At 42.1% G+C, this 25,502-nt stretch overlaps 1 protein-coding gene across 1 annotated transcript in view; it reads right to left on the bottom strand.

Moving 5' to 3' along the window:
- The window catches only part of PLEKHG7 (pleckstrin homology and RhoGEF domain containing G7), a 72,777-nt gene that overhangs the window by 18,705 nt on the left and 28,570 nt on the right, over positions 1-25,502 (bottom strand). The window contains exons 7-15 of the mRNA XM_053583355.1: positions 23,939-24,066; positions 20,499-20,536; positions 15,648-15,746; positions 14,750-14,893; positions 11,094-11,189; positions 10,429-10,530; positions 7,101-7,214; positions 2,176-2,350; positions 235-350 (exon numbers count right to left, since the gene is read on the bottom strand). Coding sequence (XP_053439330.1) covers positions 235-350; positions 2,176-2,350; positions 7,101-7,214; positions 10,429-10,530; positions 11,094-11,189; positions 14,750-14,893; positions 15,648-15,746; positions 20,499-20,536; positions 23,939-24,066 — 1,012 coding nt within the window. The remainder of the gene's footprint in view (positions 1-234; positions 351-2,175; positions 2,351-7,100; positions 7,215-10,428; positions 10,531-11,093; positions 11,190-14,749; positions 14,894-15,647; positions 15,747-20,498; positions 20,537-23,938; positions 24,067-25,502) is intronic.

Raw genomic sequence — 25,502 nt, forward strand, 5'->3', positions numbered from 1 at the left:
GGACATGGGAGTGAGGAGGAATGGGAAAACCTCTGAAAAGGACCATCCCAGGAATGACACAGTGACGCTGGCCTCCCCACATATGATGCCCCATGAAGGCTTTGCTTCTTGATCATAAAACTAGACTTATTCTTCAAGTGGACCGAGGGGGACTTTCTAAGATAGTTGAATTTCCGCCTAAATGCCAAGCTTCTAGAAAGGCATATTAAGTCCTAGTCGATCCTTCTTTTGTACCTCTGGAATGAAAAACCTTTTATCTCTATCCCAAAGTGGAGGCCACACTATAATCTCCTGTAGATGTCTAAATTTTTGGAAATTGTCCAGCCACTTCACTTTTCCTTCAAGGTCCCCTGAAAGACAAGACACATTCAGTACATATTTACATGCATGTAACATTGTAGCATCATTTTAACCAGGTCCACAGCAGAGGTGCTAGCTGCTGTTGGAGCCAATATTTCAGGCCCATTTGACATCCGCTTACAGTGAAGGTGTCTTAGAAAACTCACTAATTGGAAGTCAGGCTGTTGGAGTTAAAAATGAAGCTTCACAAATTTAATTCAGTTAGTTGGAAATGTTCATTTTTATTTCAATAATACTAATAAAGCTCTTGGTAGTTTTTCTTATTCCCTATACCATGGAGCCAATAATTAGGGGAAGAAAAGCAAATTAGGGTAACAAGGACAAACATATCTTTTTGTACAGATCCTAAAACACTCATTTCACGACGAAGATGATGATTTTTTTTTTTTGGTAAGGACTAAATTTCTCTTTTAAAGGTTTGTATTAATTTTCCAACATTTTACAACAAAATCCCAAGGTTGTTATTGGGATTCTGAAATGAGTTTTGGAAACATGGGGAGCAAGCCACACACAGAAAGAATCACATTGTTAAGGTTGCTTGGGGAATCCTTGAGATTCATCTTTAAGGTAATAGACTCAAAGAAAGGCCATGCAGATTTCTCACTTCAACAGTTGGGTCAGTTGCTTGTCTCTCTTTTGTTGGGGAGAATCGGGGTACTGATGAAAAGTGAAGAGAGAATAGAAGTAGAGGTTGGAGAGGCTAAGTTGATCTCTGTGATCAGGGTAAAGAGGAGAGAAGAGAGGGCTAAATACAGATAATTTTCAACAGGGAGAGTTTGCATTTGGAGTTTTGAGGAAGTCACAGTTCTAGGGTATTTGTGTGCTGGGGAAGATAGAACAGGAATTTTACTAAGTATTGCTGTGGACTATCCATTGGAGTTCCGTAACTGATATTTGAGAAACTCAAGTAAACATGAGGATAGCGTTGACATTTGTTTCTTTCTTTGAGAAATCTCCAGTGGAGCTGCCATTATCCTCCCTCACAAACCTATTCAAATGAATAATTATCCATAAAATTAAAAATATATAATTTATTAAAAAAATTCTTTAATGGAATTTTTGTCTTATTCTCTTGATAAACTTAATTCCAGCTGCTCATGTAATTTTAGAATTTGAATAAAAAATTTAAGAAAAGAAATTCCCAACCCAATGGCCATTTTACTTTTTAAACATGCAAAAGAAAAAGAACACCATTTCTGCACAGCTGATAATTACCAAATTGAAATGTTCCCTTTTGATGCCTACCAGGAAATCTTGGTTTCTGGACACAAATCACGGACTTCTTTAGTTGTATTTCTATTACACAGAGCCACACAAATAAACGTAAGTCAGCTTAGGACTTGCTCCATTCCCATCCCCATGTTTCAGCTGTAAACACTGACATTATTTTTACCCTGGCCCTGGATTTCAGTGATTTACAAAACGATGAATGGTAATTTATCCTCCGGATACGCTTTCCATGGTGTTTATTCCCACTTGCTTTGTGTGTGGGTTGAGTATGAATGTTAAAAACAAAGTGCCTTCAATCATCTGGGAAGTAGAACTTTTCCTGCCTGAACTCACTTCTGAGACCCTTGGAGACAGAGCCACGTCCTGTGTAAGGTCGGCTTAGTGTTCTCATAACACTCCAGGATGTGACTGGAGCCCATTGTTCTGTGTGTGTTTGGTTTACAGCGCACTCTGACTTGAGTCTGCCTTTCCAACAGTCATGACCTCAAGTCAGTGGAATTACCTTGTAAGATGTAAGTCCAGATGGTCCCCAGGAGCTACAGGGCCCCAGCTCTTTAATTAAGCTTGCTTATCGCACGGACTTACGGATTGACTTATCCACCCTTTCCTTGATGGAGTAGATCAGGACTTTCTCAGCAGGGTCTGTGCTCCTTTTCCAGATATTCTTCAGCAACAGCGGATATCGTGTGAGCCTGTGCAGCGGGGCTACCAGCAGCTCTGGCAGGTGGAGACGTCGGCATTGCTCATTTTGCTCACACCACTGGGGAAAGCAAAAGCAGACATGTGAGAATCTCACCTCTCCCGTGGGGGCTCTAAGAAGCCTGGATGTGAGCAGTTCCCAGAGATTTTACTCACTAAGGACAGCATGTACTTGGGAACCTGTTGGGAAAATTTATGGATGAGGCTCTTGAAAATTCCACATTAAACTGTATTCAGGATCTGAATCTAGACTCTTAGATTATTTTTTTCTTTTTTTGTCTAGACAGAGTCCAACCCTATGCCCTGAGCAGAGTGCAATGGGGTCGTAGCTCACTGCAACCTCAGACTCAGGCTGTGGATGTCCTGCTGCCTCAGCCTCCGAAGCTGCTGTGATTACAGGCACGTGCCTTAGCGCCTGGCTGGGTTTTTCCATTTTTTCCATGAATTGGGGTCTCACTCTCGCTCAGACAATCCTCGAACTCCTGAGCTCAAGCAAGCCTCCCGCCTCAGCTGCCGTGAGCCATTGTACCTGGGTAGGCTCTTAGATTGGATTAAGAAGTATTACTGATTATTACTGACTAACATTGTTACTTTTCAGCTAAAGAAATGAAAGAATCCTTCTTTAGATGTTTTGCCTTCCCAGAAATGGTGATGAAGTCAGTAGCCTTCAGATCACTTATAACTCCCTTGCAGCTCCCTTACTTCCTCAAAGATGTCTTTATGTCACTGCAAAATGTCAGCCCTTGAATTTCATTGGTCTAGGCATGATTGGCTCAAACCCCCCACTAGAACAATGTCCCCTCCCTAGATAATTACAAACTTACGAGAATTGAGAGTCTACTGGCTTCTCTGGCCCCCAAACTCCTGTTTACACAATACACTATTTCCTCCCTGAACAGCATGGACTAAACTTAGCTCCTTGGTTGGTTTCCTAGGTTAGTACCCACTGTAAACCCATTCATGCCAGAAGTTTTGTGAGTGTACATATTTATTTTACCAAAGGTTTTGGGTTGTGGAGGGGCTCAGACACACAGCCCACAATTCCCCATGCTGTTTCACTGGCTCTACCCTCTTCTTTGCAAACAGAGCTCTTTCTATCTCTTCCATTCTTCAGACAGACTCTCCCCCTTCTATCTCTTTGCCTCCTGCTTTGCAATTTGTACTTGTCTTTCATAGTTTGACCGTGTCCTTGGGAATGTCCTTGAGAACATTCTGGTACCTCCCCAGAGAATAGTGCCCACTAGAGTCTTCTCCACTCCTGAGTGAGCACAGGGGAGCAGGGTGCTTCGGGCTTCAGGAGCCAGGTTACAGGGATCACCTTGTCCTCTCTGGACCTCTGATTCCTCTTCTGTGAAATGGTGGAGGGTCCTCAAAGATCTCCAAGTTCTCATCCAGTTCCAGATGGCGGTGGTCCTCTTTGGAGTTGGCAGGGATGGGGCAGGAAGCAGGCAGATTGAGAAGAGGCCGGAGTGGCAGGGGGCAGACCTGGACCGTTAGTGGCTGAATTCCACGCTGACTAGCTGGCAGCAGCATTCCAGTGCTGCCTGAGGTCACCTTGGGTGGCTGGAAGTTCTTGGGACTGATTTCTCAAAGCACACAACCCTGGGGCCACTACCCCAAATTTCCCTGCTGTGGGGAACAGTTGTGGCTGCTGGTGACCCCTGGTATTCAGGGAAATTATGAAAACGCCCATCTCCTCCAAATGACAATCAGGCAAGAAGCATCACTGGTAAGTAATTTAGACAAAGATCCAGGCAGGGATAATGGAAGCTGTTAGTATTTTGGAAAACCTCAGAAGAGAGAAAAAAAAGTGTGTTGACAATTATAAAAGTAAAGTTACAAGTTTTTCTTCCATCTCTCTATTGCCTTTATTTTTCAGGTCCATTAGGGAAAACAAAGAACATTTCTATCAAAAAATATTAGACATAAAAAGTCTTTTTATTGACAGGTCTAGATTGATGAAGGCTATTTTCACTTTATAATAAATACCTATGTGTTTAGGGGAGCTCTAATAGGGCTCAAGGTAAAAATGTTCTCTAATAAATCTGTCCTGGTGGTACACAGCATTGGGCTGGGGCAACCAGCATTCTTGGAACCTTGGGAAATTTACTTACCCTCTCTAAACCTCATCTGAGAAATGTAGATAATAAGACTAACTACCTCCTTGGGTTGGTGGGAGGTTTTAATGAGATAATCCATGCCAAGTGCTACCTGGTTCATGGTAGTGTTGGATAATCAAGCCACACTAAGCGACTGCGTGCAAAGTTCTAAGTCTCTTCCTCTGTATCATTTTAATTGTTTCTAAGGGACTGGGAAGAATCTGACTTCCATTAATGGAAATGTACCAGGATAACATACATACAATATATTCATAAAACCCAGCCTCACACCGTATGGAGAGTAAATTCATCTCAGTGGATTTATGGGTTCATTTCAGGCTGTCCATGACACAGATTTAATTTTTCCAAAACTGTTGTTTAAAACAGAGCATGAAAGTTAGATTTCAGACACATGTGAATTCAAATCCGACCTCTATCCAGAACAACCATAGCGTTCAGTAAGTTGCCTAACCTCCTGAAAAATTAGGGTAGTATCAAGTTCCCCAGAGTTATTCTGTAGACCAAGACCCTGCAGCTGACCAGCATGGAGGACAGCGCCTAGCCCACAGCAATGGCTCACAGCTAGATCCTTTAGCATCTGTGAGAAGGCATTTCTTCCCTGTGGTGGGACTGTGGAAGGCAGACTCACTTTCCACTCTTTTAAGTCTCTCCCTGACACTTCACTTGTGTTTCATGTGGCTAAAATTTCCCTGGTGATGGAAAATACCCCTGAAGAGTTGGAAATAGCTCTGGTGTAAAAAAAACTGAATTCTTTTGCCTAAAGAGTTTTACACAGTTCTTTCTTTGCCATCTATTGACTATGTGACTTTGTTATATAACCTCTCTGAGCCTCAGGGACACATGGGAACAATGTCACGTGTTTGTGTTAAGAATTAAAAGAGTTTGAGAAGGTGTGCCATAGGCACCCTGTGTTATCGAATCCTCTACTCCCTCTCCTGAAATAGCTTTAGGGGTGTGTGTACACATATAACTGATACATAATAATTGTGTACATTTATGGGGCATATGTGATATTTTGATACATGCATATAATGTGTAATGATCAAATAATTGATTGATGATTGATGATGGTAATTAAAACATCCATATCTGATAGTGTTTCTCCTGTGTTTTCTTCTGGTGGTTTTATAGTTTCAGGCCTTATGTTTAAGTTTTTAATTTATTTTGATTTGATTTTTGTTTATAGTGAAAGAGGGGAGTCTAGTTTTATTCTTCTGAATACAGATATCCCATTTTCTTAGCACCATTTATTGAAGATGGCATTCTTTGCCAAAGGATGTTCTTAGTACCTTTGTCAAAAAATAATTTGGCTGTTAATACACAGGTATGAAATTTTCCAAAGTTGTTTGAAAATGGTAGCTGGATCTTATGAAATTAATCTTTGTCCTAGCTTGGGAGGGACAGATATGTACCTGGATTTCTCCCAGTTTGGGGTCTGACGTGGTTTGGATATTTGTTCCCTCCAAATCTCATGTTTAAATTTGATCTCTGATGTTGGGAGCAAGGCCTAGTGAGAGGTGTTTGGGGCCATGGGGTGGACCCCTCAAGAACAGCTTAGTGGCGTTCTGTTGAAAAGAGCCTTTTTTCCGCTCTCTTGCTGCGTGGCCTTTGGGCCTGGTTTGCCTTCCATTATGAGGAGAAGCTTCCTGAGCCTCTCACCAGAAGGAGATGACAGCACCAGGCTTCTTATACAGCCTGCAGAATCATGAGCCAAATGAACCTTTTTAAAAATTCTGCTGTCTCGGGTAGGAGACAGGATAGCAATGCAAAATGACTCAGACAAGGGCTTAGCTCTCATCCATCAGCTTCCAGGGGAAATGTCTGCACTAACTGTGATTATTTATACACTTGGGAATTTAATGAGCTTCCACTTTGCAGTTTGAGTACAAAAGAAAACACTGAGAGGCTGAAGCCACAAACACAGGGCCAGTGTCTCCTCCCTAAGATCATTCCTCTTTTCTTGTCCGGGTCACACCCAGGTTTCCTGGCAGGTGAAGCCCACTGATCACAGCTGAGTCATGAGGAGCTGGGGCGGCCTTTCCTCCCTGGCCTCCAAGAGGCAGCTCTGGCAGGGGCTTCTTGCAGCTGCAGGAAGAGCTGGTTTTCTGGAAAGGCATTTTCTGCAGATCATGCAAAAGGTCTCTGGCACGGTACTGAACTGGTACAGTTCAGATTAAAGAAATGCCAAAGAGGGGTCAACAGAGCTAGAGAAATCCAAGAACATTGGTTCCAGGCCGCATTCAGGGGCAGCACTGGCCTCCGCTCTGTGATCTAATCGAGGGGTCCCATTCATACAGGATCTGATGTCATGGTGCTGGGACTAAATCCTACAAAAGCCAAACTTCTAGTCCCAAACAAAGCTCAGTTCCTACTTTCTTATTCTAGTTTCTGCCTTACAATGCACCGATTTCTGCCACAAACCAAAAAAAAAAAAAAAAAAAAAAGTATAAGTACAATATATTTTTTAATCCCCAGTTCGTAGTAGAATATTTGGTGATATAATGCTTCCAGATGTACACCATTTAAAATTCCTGTGTGTGCAATGGACGATGTCTTTCCGAGGAAAGCAGATTTCTTGTTGAAACATATTGCTGATCATTTATTTCTTCTTTCCCATTTGAGTATAAAGTTCCTCATACCTATCTCACCCAAAGAAGGTCAGGAAAAATAGAAAATAAAATGGTACCTTACTTTTAAATAAATTCCAAAGTCATCTCTCTGCCTGAGGCTGTCAAGATAAAAGACAGTCGCTGAGTAGTTCAGGCAGTAGGTCTGGTGGCTCTGACAGAGGCTCCCGCGGAAATACTGCAAGACAAGAGCAGAAAGGACGTAAGTTACGAGGCCTGTGCTGGGCCCTGGCAGACTTTCCCTTCACGTTTATCATGAACTAGAACAGAGAACGGTAGAGGAGCTACGACTGTGTAGACAATCTTTGCAATAAGCATTCTGTTAAAAAATATGGTATTCTGGGCGCACCTATAGCTCAAAGGAGTAGGGCGCCGGCCCCATATGCCAGAGGTGGCGGGTTCAAACCCAGCCCCAGCCAAAAACTGCCAAAAAAAAAATATATATATGGTATTCTTATCATAAGCAGCTAATTCCTCTATAAATGGTCTTTTCTCCTCTATACTTAAATTCCATGTAGTATGTCTTAATTCATTCTTATTTCTGTTTGAGTTTTTTTTTTTATCAGTCTTTTATTTAAAGCAGATAAGGTGGAGAGCAGGTCCTTACAAAACTTACCAGTTACCTGAAAAGTTCTCTTTGAGTTTTAATAAGATTCCTACACTATGTCTGGCACGTATCAACAAAGATTGCCTTTGATTTTGGTGACCATGTGGGTTGATGTTAACTTTGTGTTGGCAATAAGTGATTAAAATAACAATATTTAACTTTTCATCCAATATCCCTTAAAAATATTTCTAAATGTAATTCTGCAGGCTTCTAAACATATAGAAATTTGGTATGCGCCTACTTAATAATGTACTATAGTTAGTAGGATGCATTTTGTTCACCAATCTTACCTAATCTAATGCTTACTAGATTTTCTTCATGATTCTTATTTATTGCCTTACGTTTGCTATGACACACCTTGGTAAGGCACATCAAATTCATTTTAGAATAAGGCGTGCTTTATGTTTATAGTCGTACCCATAATGGGCAACTGCACACCCCACAATAAGCTGCCATCTCAGTGAGTCTTTCTCAGGAACGGTGGTTATTCTTTGCTCTTTACAATACTTCTCACTCATTACTGGTGGATACTTTCTTCAGGACTCCACACTGTCTACAGTTTTGCTCCCTCTATGTGCCCATGGATAGATTTATTCGCTAATATGTGCATATATAACAACTCACGGGCCCCATGAGGAAATTTCCATGGTATCCCAATGCAGTGGTATCGGAGAAGAAAGACACATTGCCGGCAGTGTTATAACTACGGGCGTGGAAAGAGCAGACCCAGCTGCAAAGCCACTAAAAGAAGTGATAGTAATAGAACCAGAGATCAGGAAAACCTAGAAAAATAGTTTGTTATAGGATCTCAGGAGATAAAACATTATAAGGAGCAATGTCAAGTTTTGACTTTTGCAAGAAATAATTTGAAAGATGATAGGAGTTTTTTTGCAGGGGATGTGGGGAATGTTACTAGCTGGGCAGAGAAGAAGACCTGGAGCTCCAGGGAGAGTCTTCTCGTGAGGCACTGAGATGCTTGAGAAATGGCATAATTAGGATTGTTAAGAGGCCAAGATTAAGAGTTAGGCTTAGAACTTCAGTTCTACCACCCATTAGCTATATAATCTTAGCTAAATTAACCAATCTCCAAGCTCAGTTTCCTTTTGAATGACCTTTTCAGATGGCTCACGTGTAAATGTAGGACATGCCTGTCTCCTAGATGGTGAAGTCTCAGAAGCATCTACATTGTCCTTGATGAGATTCTGGGGCCGACTGCTTCCTGTTCATCTTAATCCCCACCCTAACCCTTCCCGGGGAGGAAGATATGTATCTGCTGCATTGAAGTTAAACTTGGCTGTGTGCTGAGGAAGGCTAACAGACACGCCATTCCAGGCAGAAACTTGAAGAACCAGTGATTGTTTTGTCATAGTCTCTTATGTCTTTGCCATGGCTATTGGTCATGTTCCAGGTAGTAGCTGCTCTATCAACATGGGCCCCAGAGTCAGGATGAGGAGAAAGTGGCGGCAGAGCATAAATGAGAAATGAGCCACACTGCACAGATTTGGGGATGTTTGTGACTGAGGCACAATTGAATCTAACCTGACTGATGGAGACGTTCTGAATTTAGGAAAAGTTTTTATGATCCATCTTTGCACATCTGTAACATAGTATGGAACATTCATATGTGGCTTTATTATAGCACCTTAATAAAGAGTCGAAGAATATCACTTTCTTTAGTAGATCTGTAAGTGCATGTAAATGTTTTGATGAGAAGCTGACATTTCTCCAAGCTATTTACTAAAAACTAAATTTTAAAATGTTCTGACTCAAGGAGAGATCCCCAAATTCTAGCTAATTCCCCCAAATGTATATTCTTTCTCATTTTGAAGCTTTTCTTATTTAAATCTGTTGTCAATGTTCACTAAAGGCTCTTCCTACTTTATACCTAATTTCCTGATTATTTTTGCCTTTGAATATCTTCTCAAGCATCATTCCCCAGAGAGAGTTTCCTATCTGGAACTATACCACTATCTACCCCAACTTAGAAGGTTTTCTCTGTTGGACACACACCTGTGTCCCTTAATTTCTCTTACATTTATTTCAATTTCATTATATAATCACTAGTGCCAGTAATGGGACTAGACTGAAAATTCTTCACTACTAGACTGAAAATTCCTTAAGAGCAAGGGACTTGTCTGATTTTGCACATTATTATATATGGGAAATTGGCCCCACAGAGCACTTGGTACATTGTCAATAAATCTTAATCTATTTTTTTAATGGTGTGTAAGAACTCAAATCTTGCTAAATGAGATTAGATAGGAACTGGATTGAAAATTTTAAAGTACCAAAATCATGGGGAGGTGGCCCAAATACCTAAGAAATAAATAACATTTATCAAAGCAGGGCTACATGTTTTCCTCTTTTCTCCTCATTTCACACACAGAAATATTATTAAGGGTGTTGATGGGTTTGAAGGTTTGTTTATTTTGTTTCTTTCTGAGAATCTGGCACTTTGTTAGAAGAACAACTGAACCATGTAATTAGCATACACTAAACTATTGCCATGAATATTGCTTTAAATTGAAAAATAGACACGGAAATGGCATTTCCATGCATGCACATTTCTGTATTAATAAAATCCACATGAGACATGATGATGGAAAAACAGAATCTGCAAATTATTTTTGAAAACTTTGCTTGGTGGAGACAGGGATGGCTCCTTTGTGGGAGGGTGGTGGTAGAACTTTCCCTGAAACAAGGAAAATCAAGTAGATAGGAATGGCTGTCCTGGGAGGTGGGTGAATGTATTTCACAGAGGTGAGATCTCCTAGAGGGATTTTACCTTTGTGAGCACGGAGATAAAATCCATTGAAGTCAAAGTCTCAGAAGCATCTACGTAGTCTTTGATGAGGCTGAAAAGACTGTTCACAAAACCAAGGCTTGTCTAGGACCAGAGAGAAAGAAAACCAGAGTAGGCACACACCCAGGGTAAGGAATAAACATTTGACGGACTTCCAATATCATTCTTACAGATGTTTCCTATTTCAAATTTATCTCCCAGCAAAATTCAAAGATTTATTTTCCTCCACTCCTCAGTATGTATTTTCTTATACATTTTTCTTAAATAAATTCTTGTTGCTATCTCTCTTCCCTTCCATTTGAGAGGAAAGATACGATTTATTTATAATATATATGAGAAAAGCACATTATTTGAAACATTTATGAAGGTGATAAAGAGCTTAGGAATGTGGCCTGTTTTTAAATAGCCATGGAAAAAATAAAAAGCAAAGGTTAACTAGTATCTACAGTGTATTGGAAAGATGTCAGTGGGTGTTTAGACTTCTTCCCCATTAACCTGAAGTCCTGACTTGGAATGGACTACAGAATGAATCATGTGCCATATTCCGGTATGGAATAGAAGCCAGAAGAACAGACCAAGCATGAATGTTCATGGTCCTTTAATGAATTTTAAAAGATAGCTATTGACACTTTCCTACTTCGGCTTACCTGAGCTAACTCCTCCAGGTTTGCAAAAAGTCTCCATAAATCCACATCCAGGAGAAATTCATGCGTTTGCAGATATTTTAGTGTATTCATGAAGATCTTAAAAAAAGATAAATGCACATTAATTTCTATTTTGAAATCTTGAAACATGCCCTTTGTAAGAACATTAAACATAAACCTCTTGAATATAAGTTAACAAAACATCATGGAAATCAGTATTCTCGAAGTTCAAAAATTATGTTCCATACAAATGATGACATTTAAGCTTCACAATCCATATTGGAAAAGTATTCTTCGGTATGAAGTTGCTATTGCTTCTACGAGTCCTAACAACTTTCCTGTTGAACACAATCTGTCCCAATGGGTTTTCTCTGCTTCACAGCACCAAAGAAATCCCAGAGGTTCTCTTTCTGCCAACAGAACTAATTTGAGAGCAAAACAACGTTCATGCTGTCTTCTCATGGATTCCTCCCTCTGCAAAGCACCCAAATGTACTTTACTTTCAGGAAATTCAACAGAGAATTAATGAGTTCGTATCTGATAACCAGTAAAATGTTTTGGTTTGGGTAAAGGTATTCAATATTAATGCAAGCATTCAGGGAGTCTTTATGTAATTTTTACTGGATCCAATGCTTTCACATGACGGGGAACTACACAGCAAGTCAAGAGAGAGGAAGGACAGTCCTCACAGAGAGCCTGCCCTCTATCCTGTAAACTGAAGAGAGACCTATTATTGAAATGGAAATGCTTTGTCTACCAAAGATGGGAAGCAGTCAAAGCGACCCATGCTTTCAAGAATTTTAGGGGTAAAAAGACAGGGCTTTACGTAGCTAACCCTCCCCAATTCCTGTTCCTGACTTATTGAATTAATGCAGGGAGTGGGTCTTGAACTTGCCTCAAATCACTTGAAATTGCTGCTAAACCAGAGTTGTTGGGCCCCACCTGTCTGTGAAGGGGTCTAAGAATGCAGGTTCTAACCAGTTCCCAAGTGATTGTGCTGCAGCTGGTCTGCAGACCACATGTTGAGAACCACCGACTTAGAGGTTTTTAAATCCAACATGGTATCGGCCGTCTGGAAATCTGTCAATATCCAAGCATTTAAAACAGATAATTTTAAGTAACAGAACTCATTACTACAGATAAATTGGGACAATTTGGAAGAAATCTTTCTGCTGTAAGATTATTTGCTTTACAGAAATGTTTACCATAAAAAAAAAGTACTGAGTCCTCTAGTATATTTATTTTACTATATGAGTTACATATTTTCAATTCACAGGCAGCTTTGGGGAACTGATGGATTATGTAAAGGGAGGTATATATCTGTAAATATATGTGTGTGAGTGTGTGTGTGTGTGTGTGTGTATACATATATACTTTAAATACACTGGGGGCATTTGAAAATAAACTCAAATTGATCTTCTCTGAAGGAGAAAATGCTAATTTGAAAAACACGGGCAGCTTTATGGGGCAAGAAATTTCTGTGCTGTTTGTTGAAACGAGGGATACTATACAGTTTGATACTAAATTTTGCTAAGCTCTGGAATTACTGCTCTGCAGGGAACATTGGATTGGTCACCACCCAGATGCAATGCTCCCCTTCCTCAAAAACAGCCTGCCTTTCCTTTAGTGTCTACTCTTTGCTGAGACTCTCATGTGCCACCTGTCAAGCTGACCTCATGCCCAGGGCTGGGCCTTGACTCCTTTCAGCCAATCAGCACATATCTTCCTTACCTAGTGGGAGTATTTGCCTCAGAGGTGGGCATGTGATTGATCTAACCAGTTCAATTAGAATGAATCTCAAGACCTTTGTTATGAATACTGAGCAGATCTCTCTCTCTCTCCCTCTTCTGCCCCCCTTGAGCTCGAGGACAACCACCATTGGACAACAATTATTTTGTGATGACAACAGAAGCCAGCTTTCAGATGAAGCTAATGCCATGGACCACAGGGATGAGAGATGGAAAGAAATTTTGTCCCATGGTTTTGAGCCCTTTATTCAAAACAATCTTAAATTCTTTCCCACCTCTGGGCTTTAAAGTCAGTCACGTGAGCTAATAAAATCCTATGTTATTTCAACTAGTTTTCTCTTCCTTGCTCTCGTAAGCATCTTAACTGATACAGTCTCAAAATTCCAATTTGCTCATAGAGTGTCTTTGTAGTTTAAATTTTGCTAAGTAAAGGGCTTAGTGCTGTGACTGACAGTACATATTACTTACAGAAAATAACCTGGTAGATTTCAAAGAAAACGACTTTGATCATCACAATGGTCTCCTGAGATAGCCAGGGATGGTATTATCATTCCCCTTTTATAGCCTGAACAGAGATTGTCAAACTACAGCCTGTGAGCTAAATCTGGCCTGCTGTCTGCTTTTGAAATGATGCTTTTTGGTGACACAGTCAGGTGCATTCCTTTACATATTGTCTCTGGCTGCTTTTGCCCTGCAAGGGCAGAATTGAGTATTTACAATAAAGACCATGTGGCCTGCAAAGCCTAAAAGATTTACTATCTGGACTAACACAAAAATGTTTTTCCAACCCCTGTTTTAAGATATGGGGGATTAGACTTCTCCAAAGCAAGTCAGAGATGGATCCAAGGCTTGAACTCAGGTCTGCCAACACAGTGCTTTTTAGCTGTGTAAGACCAGGGTTCAAAAGTGCTTTGGGCAGAGGCGATTTGGGGAGCTGTAAAGTCCATGCTCCCCCATGATCTTGCAAAGAAGCTGCCCTATAGTTCTCTTCCTTGACTTGTGGTTCTTCCCTAAGGAAGTCTCTGGTCTGAGGCTCACTTGATTAGGGCTGCAGCCCTGTACAACCTCAAGGGCGTCATTTACAAAGAAGACATCATGAATGTACCATATAATCTGACAGAACTGAATTGCACCAGAAGTCTGTGACTGTGGCCCTGCAGCTGACAGCAAGTGTTCACCTGGCTCTGTTCATGAGGGAGCAAGAAGCAGACCACGGATGGGCTGGGCTGCCCCGAGGTTGGTGTGAGCTCCCTCCCCCAAGGAGTGTGTGCATTGCTGAGCTAAAGCAGAAGATACTTTGGACATCAGATGGGAGACTGGGCTAATTTACTTAGAAAACCTCATCTAATGTTTGAGGAAAGAATGAAGAGACAACCAAATAGTAGCTAAACCAAAATAAATAAATAAATAAAATTTTCTTAAACATCTGCTGAAAATAGGCAGGCGCAGTGGCTCACACCTATAATCCTAGCACTCTGGGAGGCTGAGGTGGGAGGATTGCTTGAGCTCAGGAGTTCGAGACCAGCCTGAGCAAAAGGCAAGAGTGGGAACCCCATTGCTACTAAAAATAGAAAAAACTAGGGGGGGTGGGGTTTGCAGCGAACACCTGTAGTCCCAGCTATCTGGGAAACTGAGCCAGTAGTATCACTTGAGCCCAAGAGTTTGAGGTTGCTATGATCTATGACACCACAGCAGCCTACGGAGGGCAACAGAGTGAGACTCTGTCTTAAAAAAAAAAAAAAAAAAAATTAGAAAAAACCAAAAAACTCCTCAAAGAGGGGGCAAAACCCTAAAACTGTTTTTTTCTTTTTCCTTTTCTTTCTTTTTTTTCTTTGTGTGGAAGAGAAAAACAAATCTGTAAAAAACCACATTAATATTTTCATCTACTACCAAAATTAAGCCTGGCATTACCATCTTAAGGACTAGTAAATGGTCCAAGAAATAAGTGCATTCACTCGTGAAAAGTTCCCACACAGCCTCTTGCTGCTTTCTCAAGTCTAATTGATCAGTAGGAAGTTTTTGATGTGTTTCCACGACTTCATTCCAGGTCTTATCCTGTACATGAGGAGAAAAGAGAGAACAGAACATTTCCACCTCAGCGGGTTGACCTGCTGGCTATTTGCTTTGGCGTGCAGCTCAACAGGAAGAGGCAATCTCCGAAATCATGATTTCCTGCTTCAGGCCCCAGGTAGCTCTCCGGGAAGTGGCTGCTCAACCTGCCCAAATCACAGCTTCCCTCCATGGGACTTTGGGACACCAAGTCCTCCCCATGCAAAGCCTGAGATGTGCGATGTATTTTTACTTTAAAATGAAAAGAAATCCAAAGTGATGTGGTTTTGAACAATGTTTACGAATTATCACGAGTCCTTTTCAGTTTATTGTAAAAACATCTCAAAAACCTCAAACCCAGAACTGGGGAGTCTGGTTCCATGGTCCACTGGCAAAACTTGTTGAAATTAACCAAAGCATCATAAAGTAAGAGTTTTAGAGTTCAAAGAGACCTTTAGAAATTGTCTTATCAAAGACAACTTATTTTTCAAATGATGAAATCGAGGTCCAGAAGAGCGAATAGTAGAAATAACTAGTATTAACATTTGTAGAGGGCTTCCGTGCCTACAAAGTACCCTCATATTCATTACCTTATTCACAGTAAGATGACTTTCCTAGGTTTTAGGGAAAGACCTGGCCTTTCCAGCCCTGAGACTTGCTGTTATCATAATATAAACAAAGCAATAACCTGACAATTTAAAGTAATGACCAAAACAGAAAAGAAAACCCCATGCCACCCACTAAACAATTTATGAAATACCTTAAAGCCGCAGAACTCGTAGTTCCTGAAGTTGGTAATCTTCACAGAGGAGAGACAGTTTTCCAGATCGGATATTTGCTTGTGTTTGTCTTTGCTGTGCTTGGAGATCATTAGAAACAGAATTTTCAAACATCAATTCTTTAATGGCAAGGCTTCCTTTGTTCCTTGTCTCCCACTCATAAGAACACATTACACATTTTGTCTTTAAGCCACTAACAATTCCAAAGCTATTCTGAGCCCTAGTCTGAACCACAGGACCACAGGATGTCAGGCCTGGAGGTCAGAGGCTCATGAGATTATCTAACGCAAACATCTCATTTTGCTAATGAAAAAATTACTCCAGGCACGGGATGGTTATATAGCAAATAGGTGGACTCCAAGTCTAGTGCCCACCTGGTGGGGTGACATGACAGATTTAACTTCCCCAAACTCTGGACCACAGAGGTAGAGCATCAAAAGGAGCCTCAATAATAATAATTTTATGCTAAGAAATACCACAATATGCTAGAAACTTTAGTTTCCTTGGAATGGAACAATCTACTTACTTTTCTTACGATCTTTATTATTACTAACATTTGCTTTAAAAATCTGATTGTAAAGGTAATACATAATTATTGCAGAAAATTTGAGAAACAAAGAAAAACAGTGAAAATTAAAGCTACCCGTAATTGTCACCCTCAGATACCCAGTGAAAAACTTTTCCTGATCATATGCATAATTAATTTTTAAATACACTTTTTTTGTTTTGCAGTTTTTTTTGGCCAGGGCTGGGTTTGAACCTGCCACTTCCGGTATATGGGGCCGGCACCCTACTCCTTTGAGCCACAGGCACTGCCCCATAATTAATTTTTAAATGATGTCATATTTATGCATCCTCTGTAACTTGATTTTGAAACTTCATACCTCATGAGCATTCTTTGATTCATTCAGCATTCTCCTGTAACACCATGAACTGCCCAGTTAAAGAGTTCATTTTACCAACCACACCAGGAAGAAGCTATCAAATGTCAATGTGCCAGGTTCTTTAAAGTCAATGTGGCAGCATTTCAAAGGAATGTTAATAAATAATAATAATTATTTGTAACAAGTCACAAATAATTTTTGACTTGTTATTGCCTCGGGATGCATGGTATTGGCATGGATTTAGTTTGGTGAGAGTTAATCGATGTTATATTAATGACCAAGCAGAGGCACAGGTTGTCTGCTGTTGCAGGTCGGGCCTCCCTGGTGCGTGACAGGAGACCCTGTCATCGTTTCAGAATGTGCTACAGGACTGTGGCTGGCCTCTCTGGGAAACAGGACATCTTTTGTAGACTCATTAGCCTTTGTAGCAGCAGAGGAATCTTGGAGCCAGTTGGGGACCTCCTACAGAATTGGGACGTATGCCTTTTGTTGATGTCTGAAACCATAGTGACTTCGTGTCGTGTAAATAAAAAAAAAAGTTTATCAGTCTGTTGGGAAAGAAAGAAGCAAAGACAATGGAAGCAGCGTTGGAGTTGTAGGGAAACGGGCGCCAGCCCCGTACTTTGACAGGCACTCCCTTTGGCTTTCTGTGGGTTTGACCAGCCTCCTGGCCACGTAGCTTGTGGGTATTCCAGGGAGAAGGGAGGAGATACTTGTCTCGGTGGCCACATGAACCAACTAACTCTCAAGAGGAACAAGCCCATGTAGTACCTCGTTCTTTCCACTGGGTGGTGTTGGTGAGGGAAGCATTTGAAGGGTATTTGCGAGGTTCACTGCAGAGCCTCAAACTTAGCCACTAGGAGGTAGGTAGAATGGGGGTGTGCGGCAGGCGCTGGTGATGTTGAGCTGGAGCCAAGCTGAAGGTTAAGACTGAGTACGACATTGTAGGGTGGCTGACAAAGAGATGGTGTTGAATTGGTGAGAACAGGCAGGATCTTTGAGAGCTCCAAGCAGAGATGGAGGGAGGGGCATCCAGGTCTGTTTATGAGACGTCCCATGGTGAAAGTGGCAGGACCAGGCTGGTGCCAGAAAATTCTTGGTGCCAGACTGCCTGGGAGTGCTGGAGACAGATCCCTGCTCTGTGCTCATGAACTGTGTGATCTTGGGCAAACCAGTCAGCCTCTCTGAACTCATTTTTCTCTTGGCAAAACGGGGGTTACCTAGCTTACTGGATTATTGTGAGAACTTAAGAGTTCACATATGTGAACAATGACATACATAAACAAGGACACAGTGGCTCCTGGTAATGTGGTAAAAATTACATATGTGTTACCTTTCATGACTAACATACACTGTATTGAGAGTTGGGAGAGAGGAAGAAGGAAAGGAAGGAAAAAAGCAAAGAAAAGTAAAATCTGTAACAGACTGGGAAAATACAACTTAGAAGTGTGTTTGTTACATTGATGTGAATCGTGGTTTATAAAGGCATGAATTACCTAATAAATAAGGCTAAGAGGACAAATGAAGGAAGAAGATGTGCCGATTGTAAGGAAATGAGGCATTGTGTACTGGGGAAAGGGAAACTTCTGGAAACCGACTTCTCTTCATTGCTAAGAGCATCTGCTGAGAAGGTTCTGTCAGTCCACTAATTTTTCTTCCTCTATGTCCCTCCATAAGTGACACTCCCCCAACATAGGACAAACCATTTAACACATTTCCCCCCAAGTTCATTGTCAGTCCAACCTTTTCAGTAAGGAGCTAGACATGGGCATTTTGGTATCTTAGATTTCTGGCCCAATACTTGGCACAGTCACCCATGGTCGCTTCTTTGTGGGGACAGGAGTGGATTGATCCTGACACCTGGTAGGAGTTTCTCTTCCTCAGCCAACCCCTTCCCTTCTGAAAGCACATCCTATCTTCCAAGCAGCCCTGAGAACTTCTCTGTCCTGGAGGGACAGAGGACTTGGGGAAGATGCCTCTTCTCCTGGGACCTCAGATCTGCCTGTTTATCGGAGGAAGGAGTTTACGCTGCTCTATAAACTGTGTCTCAGACCTGCCAGGTGGGACCTCAGATCTGCCTGTTTATCGGAGGAAGGAGTTTACGCTGCTCTATAAACTGTGTCTCAGACCTGCCAGGAAGACAGTCAGAGCACATCCCGGAATGACTGATGAGCAACAGCCCTGGTTACAGTGGTGTCACAATGTTACTAATAATTTATGATTTGCAGCTCATTGTGTTTAGACTGGGTTTCATACAAAAGTTTTATTTTTGGAAGAAAAATGTGTGAGTTCTTCATATACATGTTGTTGAGAACAAGCAATGTTCTAGACCAGAGGTTTTCAACGTGTGGGTCACGACCCTTTTGGGGGTCGAATGACCCTTTCACAGGAGTCACCTAAGACCATCCTGCATATCAGATATTTACATTACGATTCACAACAGTAGCAAAATTATAGTTACGAAGTAGCAACGAAAATAACTTTATGGTTGGGGGTCACCACAATATGAGGAATTGTATTAAAGGCTTGTGGCATTAGGGAGGTTGAGAACCACTGTTCTAGACACTGACCATAAAAATATGGCTACAGATAGTATAGCCAAAATAAATTGTCTACAAGTGCCTAGCTCTGGGATAAACTCCACATGATGTATCGGTCACCACAACCACCTGGTGAGGCTGCCATTATTCATTTCCACGTTGAACAGGGTAAGACCTGAGCTGAGGGAGGTCTATTGGCCTTCATTTGGCCAAGGTCATAGGGAAGCAGCTTGGATTGGAATGTTAGAGGATTTTTTATTTAGCTATTGGACTTAAGATACATCAACGTGGCAGATGTGGTGGCTCAGCCTGTAATCCTAGCACTCTGGGAGGCCAAGGCAGGTGGATTGCTTGAGCTCAGGGTTTGAGACCAACCTGAGCAAGAGAGACCCCCATCTCTATTAAAAATAGCCAGGTGTTGTGAGGGGCACCTGTAGTCCCAGCTACTCGGGAGACTGAGCCAAAAGGAACTCTTGAGCTCAGAAGTTTCAGGTTGCTGTGAGGTATGATGCCATGGCACTCTACCCAGGGTAACAGAGTGAGACTCAGTCTCCAAAAACAAAACAAAACAACCCCCCCCCCCCAAATTTCAAGGTGTGTATGTCCACAGAACCATTGCAGATGTCAGCCACTGATGCAAAACTGATTGGAGAGGCCATGTGGTCAGATTTAACAGAATGAGGCACAGTAACCAGCGGAAGGCCCTGCAGCTGCTTCTGGCTGTGCTGTGCTTGTATGACAACTGGTCCTGCTGGGAGAACACACGATCAGCTCCTTTCCTTCCTCCAGAAAATAGTAGTCAGCAGGTGTGATCATGAACACTCCATCCCTCTTCCCCTGGTGTGACTCTGGCCACCCTTGTCCTAGGCAGTGAAGACTCTGGGGCCACTGATCTAGATTTATAACTATTCCATAATTGATGGGACCAAGAATGAATTAAAAACCTACTAGGACTAATCTGACTGGCTTTCTCAGAAATAGAAGTGTATTTGTGGGATCTGTTTCTGTAGTATCTCATTCATTTTTCAATATCCCCAATATACACGGTGCTCACTGACTGTGAACTAGGGCGTACATTTGTGGAAATGTGCTTCATCAAGTGAGCTGTTTCCTGTTATAAATTTAGCCCTGCACAGCATCACTATATTAGGATTGCTTTGTGGGTTTTTTTTTTTTTTGTGGAGCTCATTAACCACTGGCAATTAGCACTGTTTTGCTGCACAAAATGGTACCATTTGGCATGTTCTGTGGCCAATACTACGGATGTGATGAAACCATTTACATTTCATGCGCCATCTGCCTTTATGCAAAGACAAAGCAGAGTAAGGAGGTTCTTCACCCATTTCTTACTTTCTTCGCTACAGGAGGCTTAATTAAGACGAAAATGTCAATGTGTGACACTTACCACTCCTCTCTTGGAGAAAGGCCATCTTGGCTTTTTGGATTCTGGTGGGTGAAATTAAAGAAAATATATGATTATAGGTACTTCAAGTGACAGATCATTGCAATGCTTTACACAACCTGCTTTTTGAAAATGAGCCCCCAACAGGATTCATCCTGCTATAATTCTTCTCTTGAGAATGCACAGAATGAATATTTATCTTTTTGCAATGGAGTGGGTGAAGCAATGTTGGGGAGAAATCTATAAACTTGAATAAAGATGTTGAGTAATTCGTTGAAGACAGAAATCATAGCACTTTGGTGCAGAAAAGATGGGCCTTTCTTTTTTTATGCCATTTTACCATAAACCAGCCTATGACTTGCAAGTTCAATAGCCTGACAGAGCTTGAAACTTGTAGATGGCATCCAGCCAACAATCCCAGACCTGGTTAAATGAAGACTCCTGAAATAGAACTGAACAACACACATCCCCAATCTTTATCCTGGGGCTGGTTGCTATTGGTCACCACCTAAATAGTCACCAGGAGTTGCTTCAAGTTGAGAAGGAAGTCATTATTCAAACACATGTTCTTTTGATGACCAGGGTTCCGTCCTTTAGATTTTTGTGCGGTTTGCGTCAATCTGTAATAATACCCATAAAAAGCTGGGAATAGTCTCTTAGGTTTAGATGGGATGTTCTGACCACCCAGAATACAAAATGGATGTCTTAAGGTTTGGTGTTCTTTCTATCAGCTTCCTCAGAAGACTGCCCAACACTCTTGCAACCAGAGGGAAGCGATCAGGGCTGAGTAGCACTTACTTCAAAGGATGTGTTAGGATACCATTCCCACCGTGACCTTGGAAGACACCTGCCCTCTCACCCAGCTGACCAGCTTATTAGTCTCTATAAGGGGTGATTAGGTGGAATCTCCCTTAGGGACAGATCAGCTTCACCACCCTTTCAAATGTCTGGTGATAAGTTATGATGTCCAATTTGCACTGCAATACTTGGGGGTTTTGGTCCTTGGTCAATTTCTCTCCTCTGCTTTGCTCACTTTGGGGATAATTTTGGAGCCTTGGGAAAGTTTTGTTAATATTCAGAAGAATGTTTAAATGAGTCTACATTGAATCCACAACTTTTTCTTATCTGTCTTAAACATAAAAATTTCTGAACAGAATCTATTTCAACAATATCTGCAGGTGCCTCATATGTGTGACAAAGCCTGAGAAGTACTGCTTTAGACAAGATTTGGGGACATGAGACTTCTATTCTAAACTCCTTGAGCAAAGGGCATTGAGTGAGAAGGGGGAAGATGTTGCTTATCTTTTACTGTTGGGTATCCACCATGATATTAGAGACACAACTTCACAAAACAACTGGTGTGACATGGAAGTGTCATTCAGCACTTGTGCCTGAGCACGCTCGTTCTCAAACTTTAGCTGGCATCAGAATCACCTGAAGGGCTTGTTAAAAACAAAACAAAACTACAACCAAAAAACCTCAGACTGCTGGATGCCAGTCTGATTCAGAGGTTCTGAGGTGGGGGCCCAGAATCCGCATTTCTAATAACTTCTCAGGTGATACTGAAGATGCTGGTCTGGGACCGGCTTTTGGGAAGCATGGCTCTGGTTATTAACTGGTTTAAAGTGTTTGCAAAGCCTCATGAAACATGTATTTAGAAACCTCTATCTATTAAGGTTACATTGTGTTTAGACTAGCTCTGATTTCTAGGGCATGTCTTCCAGCAAATCATTTTATTTTTATTCTTTTTTTTTTTATTGTTGGGGATTCATTGAGGGTACAATAAACCAGGTTACACTGATTGCAATTGTTAGGTAAAGTCCCTCTTGCAATCATGTCTTGCCCCCATAAAGTGTGACACACACCAAGTTCCAGCAAATCATTTAACCCCCTTTGGCTTGTTCCTTTGAATTGTTGTCCTGTATACAATGGAAGATGTGAAAGTGATCTTTAAAGAATGAAGAGCTATACAGCCATCATTTCCTGGGGAGGCTTTCCCCGATCTCCCTCCCTGACCCAAATTTCCCGAATACTGATCCATAAAGCAATGTGTACCTCCCTTCACAATGTTTGTCATGGTTGCAATTTAGCATTTGTGTGAATTTTGCTTACCATTTCTGTTTATTTGACCAGACTAGACTGTAATATCCTTGGAGTGTGAAACCAGGACTGGTTTAGCCCAATGTTTGCCATATAGTAGGTGCTCAATAAATATTTAGAGTAGAATTCTAATTTCTCAGGAAAAAAAAAGAATGAAGAGCTATAAAAATGTTCCTTATGATTTATTTGCTGATGGAGAGAGCACTTGCCAGTAGGCAGACATGCAGATGCCCGTTCTCCACACAGACTCGCTGGCATCAGGACTGGGCCCCTGAATCTTTCTGGCTCTCCCTTGGCACATCTGTGAGTGAGGAATGAGTTGGTCATTTTCAAACTGTTTGTCAAGGGTCCAAGGATCCTGGGGATGCCTTGGAGGTGAGTCTTGGGGGCTTACTCCAGCTGCAAGTATCACCAATTTCCCTGGATCTTTTATACATTGGACTTTTAAGGAGGGATTCTTTGGTAAAAAGGGCTCTGCTAAGAACAAAGCCAGTTTAAAAACTGCCAACATGGGTGGTGCCTGTGGCTCAAAGGAGTAAGGCACCGGCCCCATATGCCTGAGGTAGCAGGTTCAAACCCAGCTCTGGCCAGAAACTGCAAAAAAAAAAAAAACCAAAACTGCCAACATGGATAATCTTTAAATCTCCTTTCTGCTCTCAAAGGCTTTGATTTCTCTACCTTCAGAATCATGAAGAAAGTATCTGGAATATCACAGTTGTTCCTCTACAAGGGAGGTGAAGACGCAGAAGATTCACCCCTAAGTCTGCCTCCTTCTGGCACTACCCTGTTTCCCTGAAAATAAGACAGTGTCTTATTTTAAGGTGTGCTCCCAAAGATGCGCTAGGTCTTATTTTCAGGGGACGTCTTATCTTTCCTGTAAGTAGGTCTTATTTTTGGAGGATGTCTTATTTTCGGGGAGACGGGATAATCTGCTGTGTGCACTCCTGCCTCCACATGGTACCATGCTGGTTGGAAGATGCCAGTGTGAGGGGAAAGCCCTGGAGTGGGGCAGGGAGCGGCATGACAGCCAGGATGGGCGAGCTACCCCCACACCCGGAGAGGGCACTCTCATCCGAGATGGTGCACCTGTGCCAGGGCCTGTACTGGGGAGAAGTTATTTGAACAGGGCACAGTTGGAGGGAAGAGCCAGGCCCTGTTCACCTCTGTAAATGGAATGCCCAACACCAGGACTGGTATTCAGTGGGTTCCGTGATTCACAGCTGTTGTAATCAGTAAGACTTCAGTTCTAACTGGTTAGTGCACACGTCCTAGGTATCAAACATTTTACAAATGCCCCGTTTGTGACAATATCACCATGGAATGCAAATAGGCTCAATGGACAGGACCTGAATTCAGCAGCAGAAGTGGGTGGCACAGGTAATCCGCAGCCCCAGCTGACACCAGAAGGTCCCCAGGGAACACCTCGAGTCCGGGTAAGTTCAGCACCACAGAACTTCGTCTGTGTTCATAGAACCTGCGCTCGAGAAGGGAGAGGAGAGACCTTAGAGCTGGGTGGAGGCGGCTTCATGGTTCACACCATCTTTGGTCATGCAAAGTGGCTGCTGGCCCCTGCACTGCTGCTCTCTTAGGAAGGACACAGAGGCCACTGCAGGCTCCAGGCATGGGATGGGCGTGTTGAAATGCACTCACGCACACACCCCACCCCACATATGTTCACGATTTCCTTGAACCTTACTGACCATTTATGATTTTGACCAGTGAGCGGAAGAGCTCATCTAGACACGTCAACACAAATGCACCCTGCTGGTTCTGACCTAGAAGGATACCAGGAGAAAGACCTCAGCTACAGAAGGCTTTTCCAATTACCCACGCTGCCCCAGAAGGCAGTGGGATGCCTGGGGTGATCTGAAGATGGTTATTCAAAATCAGCACTTTTATTTTTCCCAGAGAAAATTAGAAATATTGTTGGAAAAGCTTAGCAGACATGATATCTACTTTCTCCTTTTCTTCTACCCTGTTTCATGAAACTTCTTGCCCGATGGATGTTTGCAGAATTAGTCTGCAAGCTGACTTAACAGATGCAGGGGAAACGGCCTCAAAGCCACTAGGCCTTTGCTCAGTGATCTCTAAGGAGCAAAAGCAGCAAGAGTCTGCCAGGCTGGGGACCTGCCTGATGACATGGAATCAGAGGGACTCTCACAGTTCCCTCATCGGAACTGTTCAGATATTCCTTTGGTCTGTTCTAAGGGGTGGGAGAAATTTCTATTTATTGACTAATATAATCTCTAAGTTCTCTCTTACCAACCAATAGTGTAGCGTATAACTTTACATAGAGAGGAATTTTGTCTTGCATAGCTATGGAATTGTCTGGAAAGCTGAGAGCCCAGGTCTGTCATATTCCTTTGGATATTAGAATTTTGTCCATTTCTGTGGGGTATGGCCCGCCCTCCTCCAAGGTGGTTATGCCTGGATCCCTGTTAGTCTCTCAGCCCAGCTCTTCCCTGATCCTCCCTCTCTCCTGCCTACCTACTGATCAAATCCTCTCAGGCAGTGAGCCAGTTCCCATGGTTCTGCCCTTGTACGTGAGTGATGGCCTTTCTGCCTGCCCTTTTTCTCTTGCCTCTTAATTGTACATTGTTGGATCTCATGACTGATCATTCCTTCCTTCCTTCCTTCCTTCCTTCCTTCCTTCCTTCCTTCCTTCCTTCCTTCCTTCCTTCCTTCCTTCCTTCCTTTCTTCCTTCCCCTCTCTCTCTCTAGACAGGGGTCCTCAAACTTTTTAAACAGGGGGCCAATTCACTGTCCCTCAGACCGCTGGAAGGTCGAACTATAGTTTGAAAAAAAAAAAAACTATGAACAAATTCCTATGCACACTGCACATATCTTATTTAGAAGTAAAAAAACAAAATGGAAACAAATACAGTCACACTGCCTCATGTGGCCCGCGGG

Source organism: Nycticebus coucang, chromosome 3 (assembly GCF_027406575.1).
Source record: "Nycticebus coucang isolate mNycCou1 chromosome 3, mNycCou1.pri, whole genome shotgun sequence".
Lineage (NCBI taxonomy): Eukaryota > Metazoa > Chordata > Mammalia > Primates > Lorisidae > Nycticebus > Nycticebus coucang.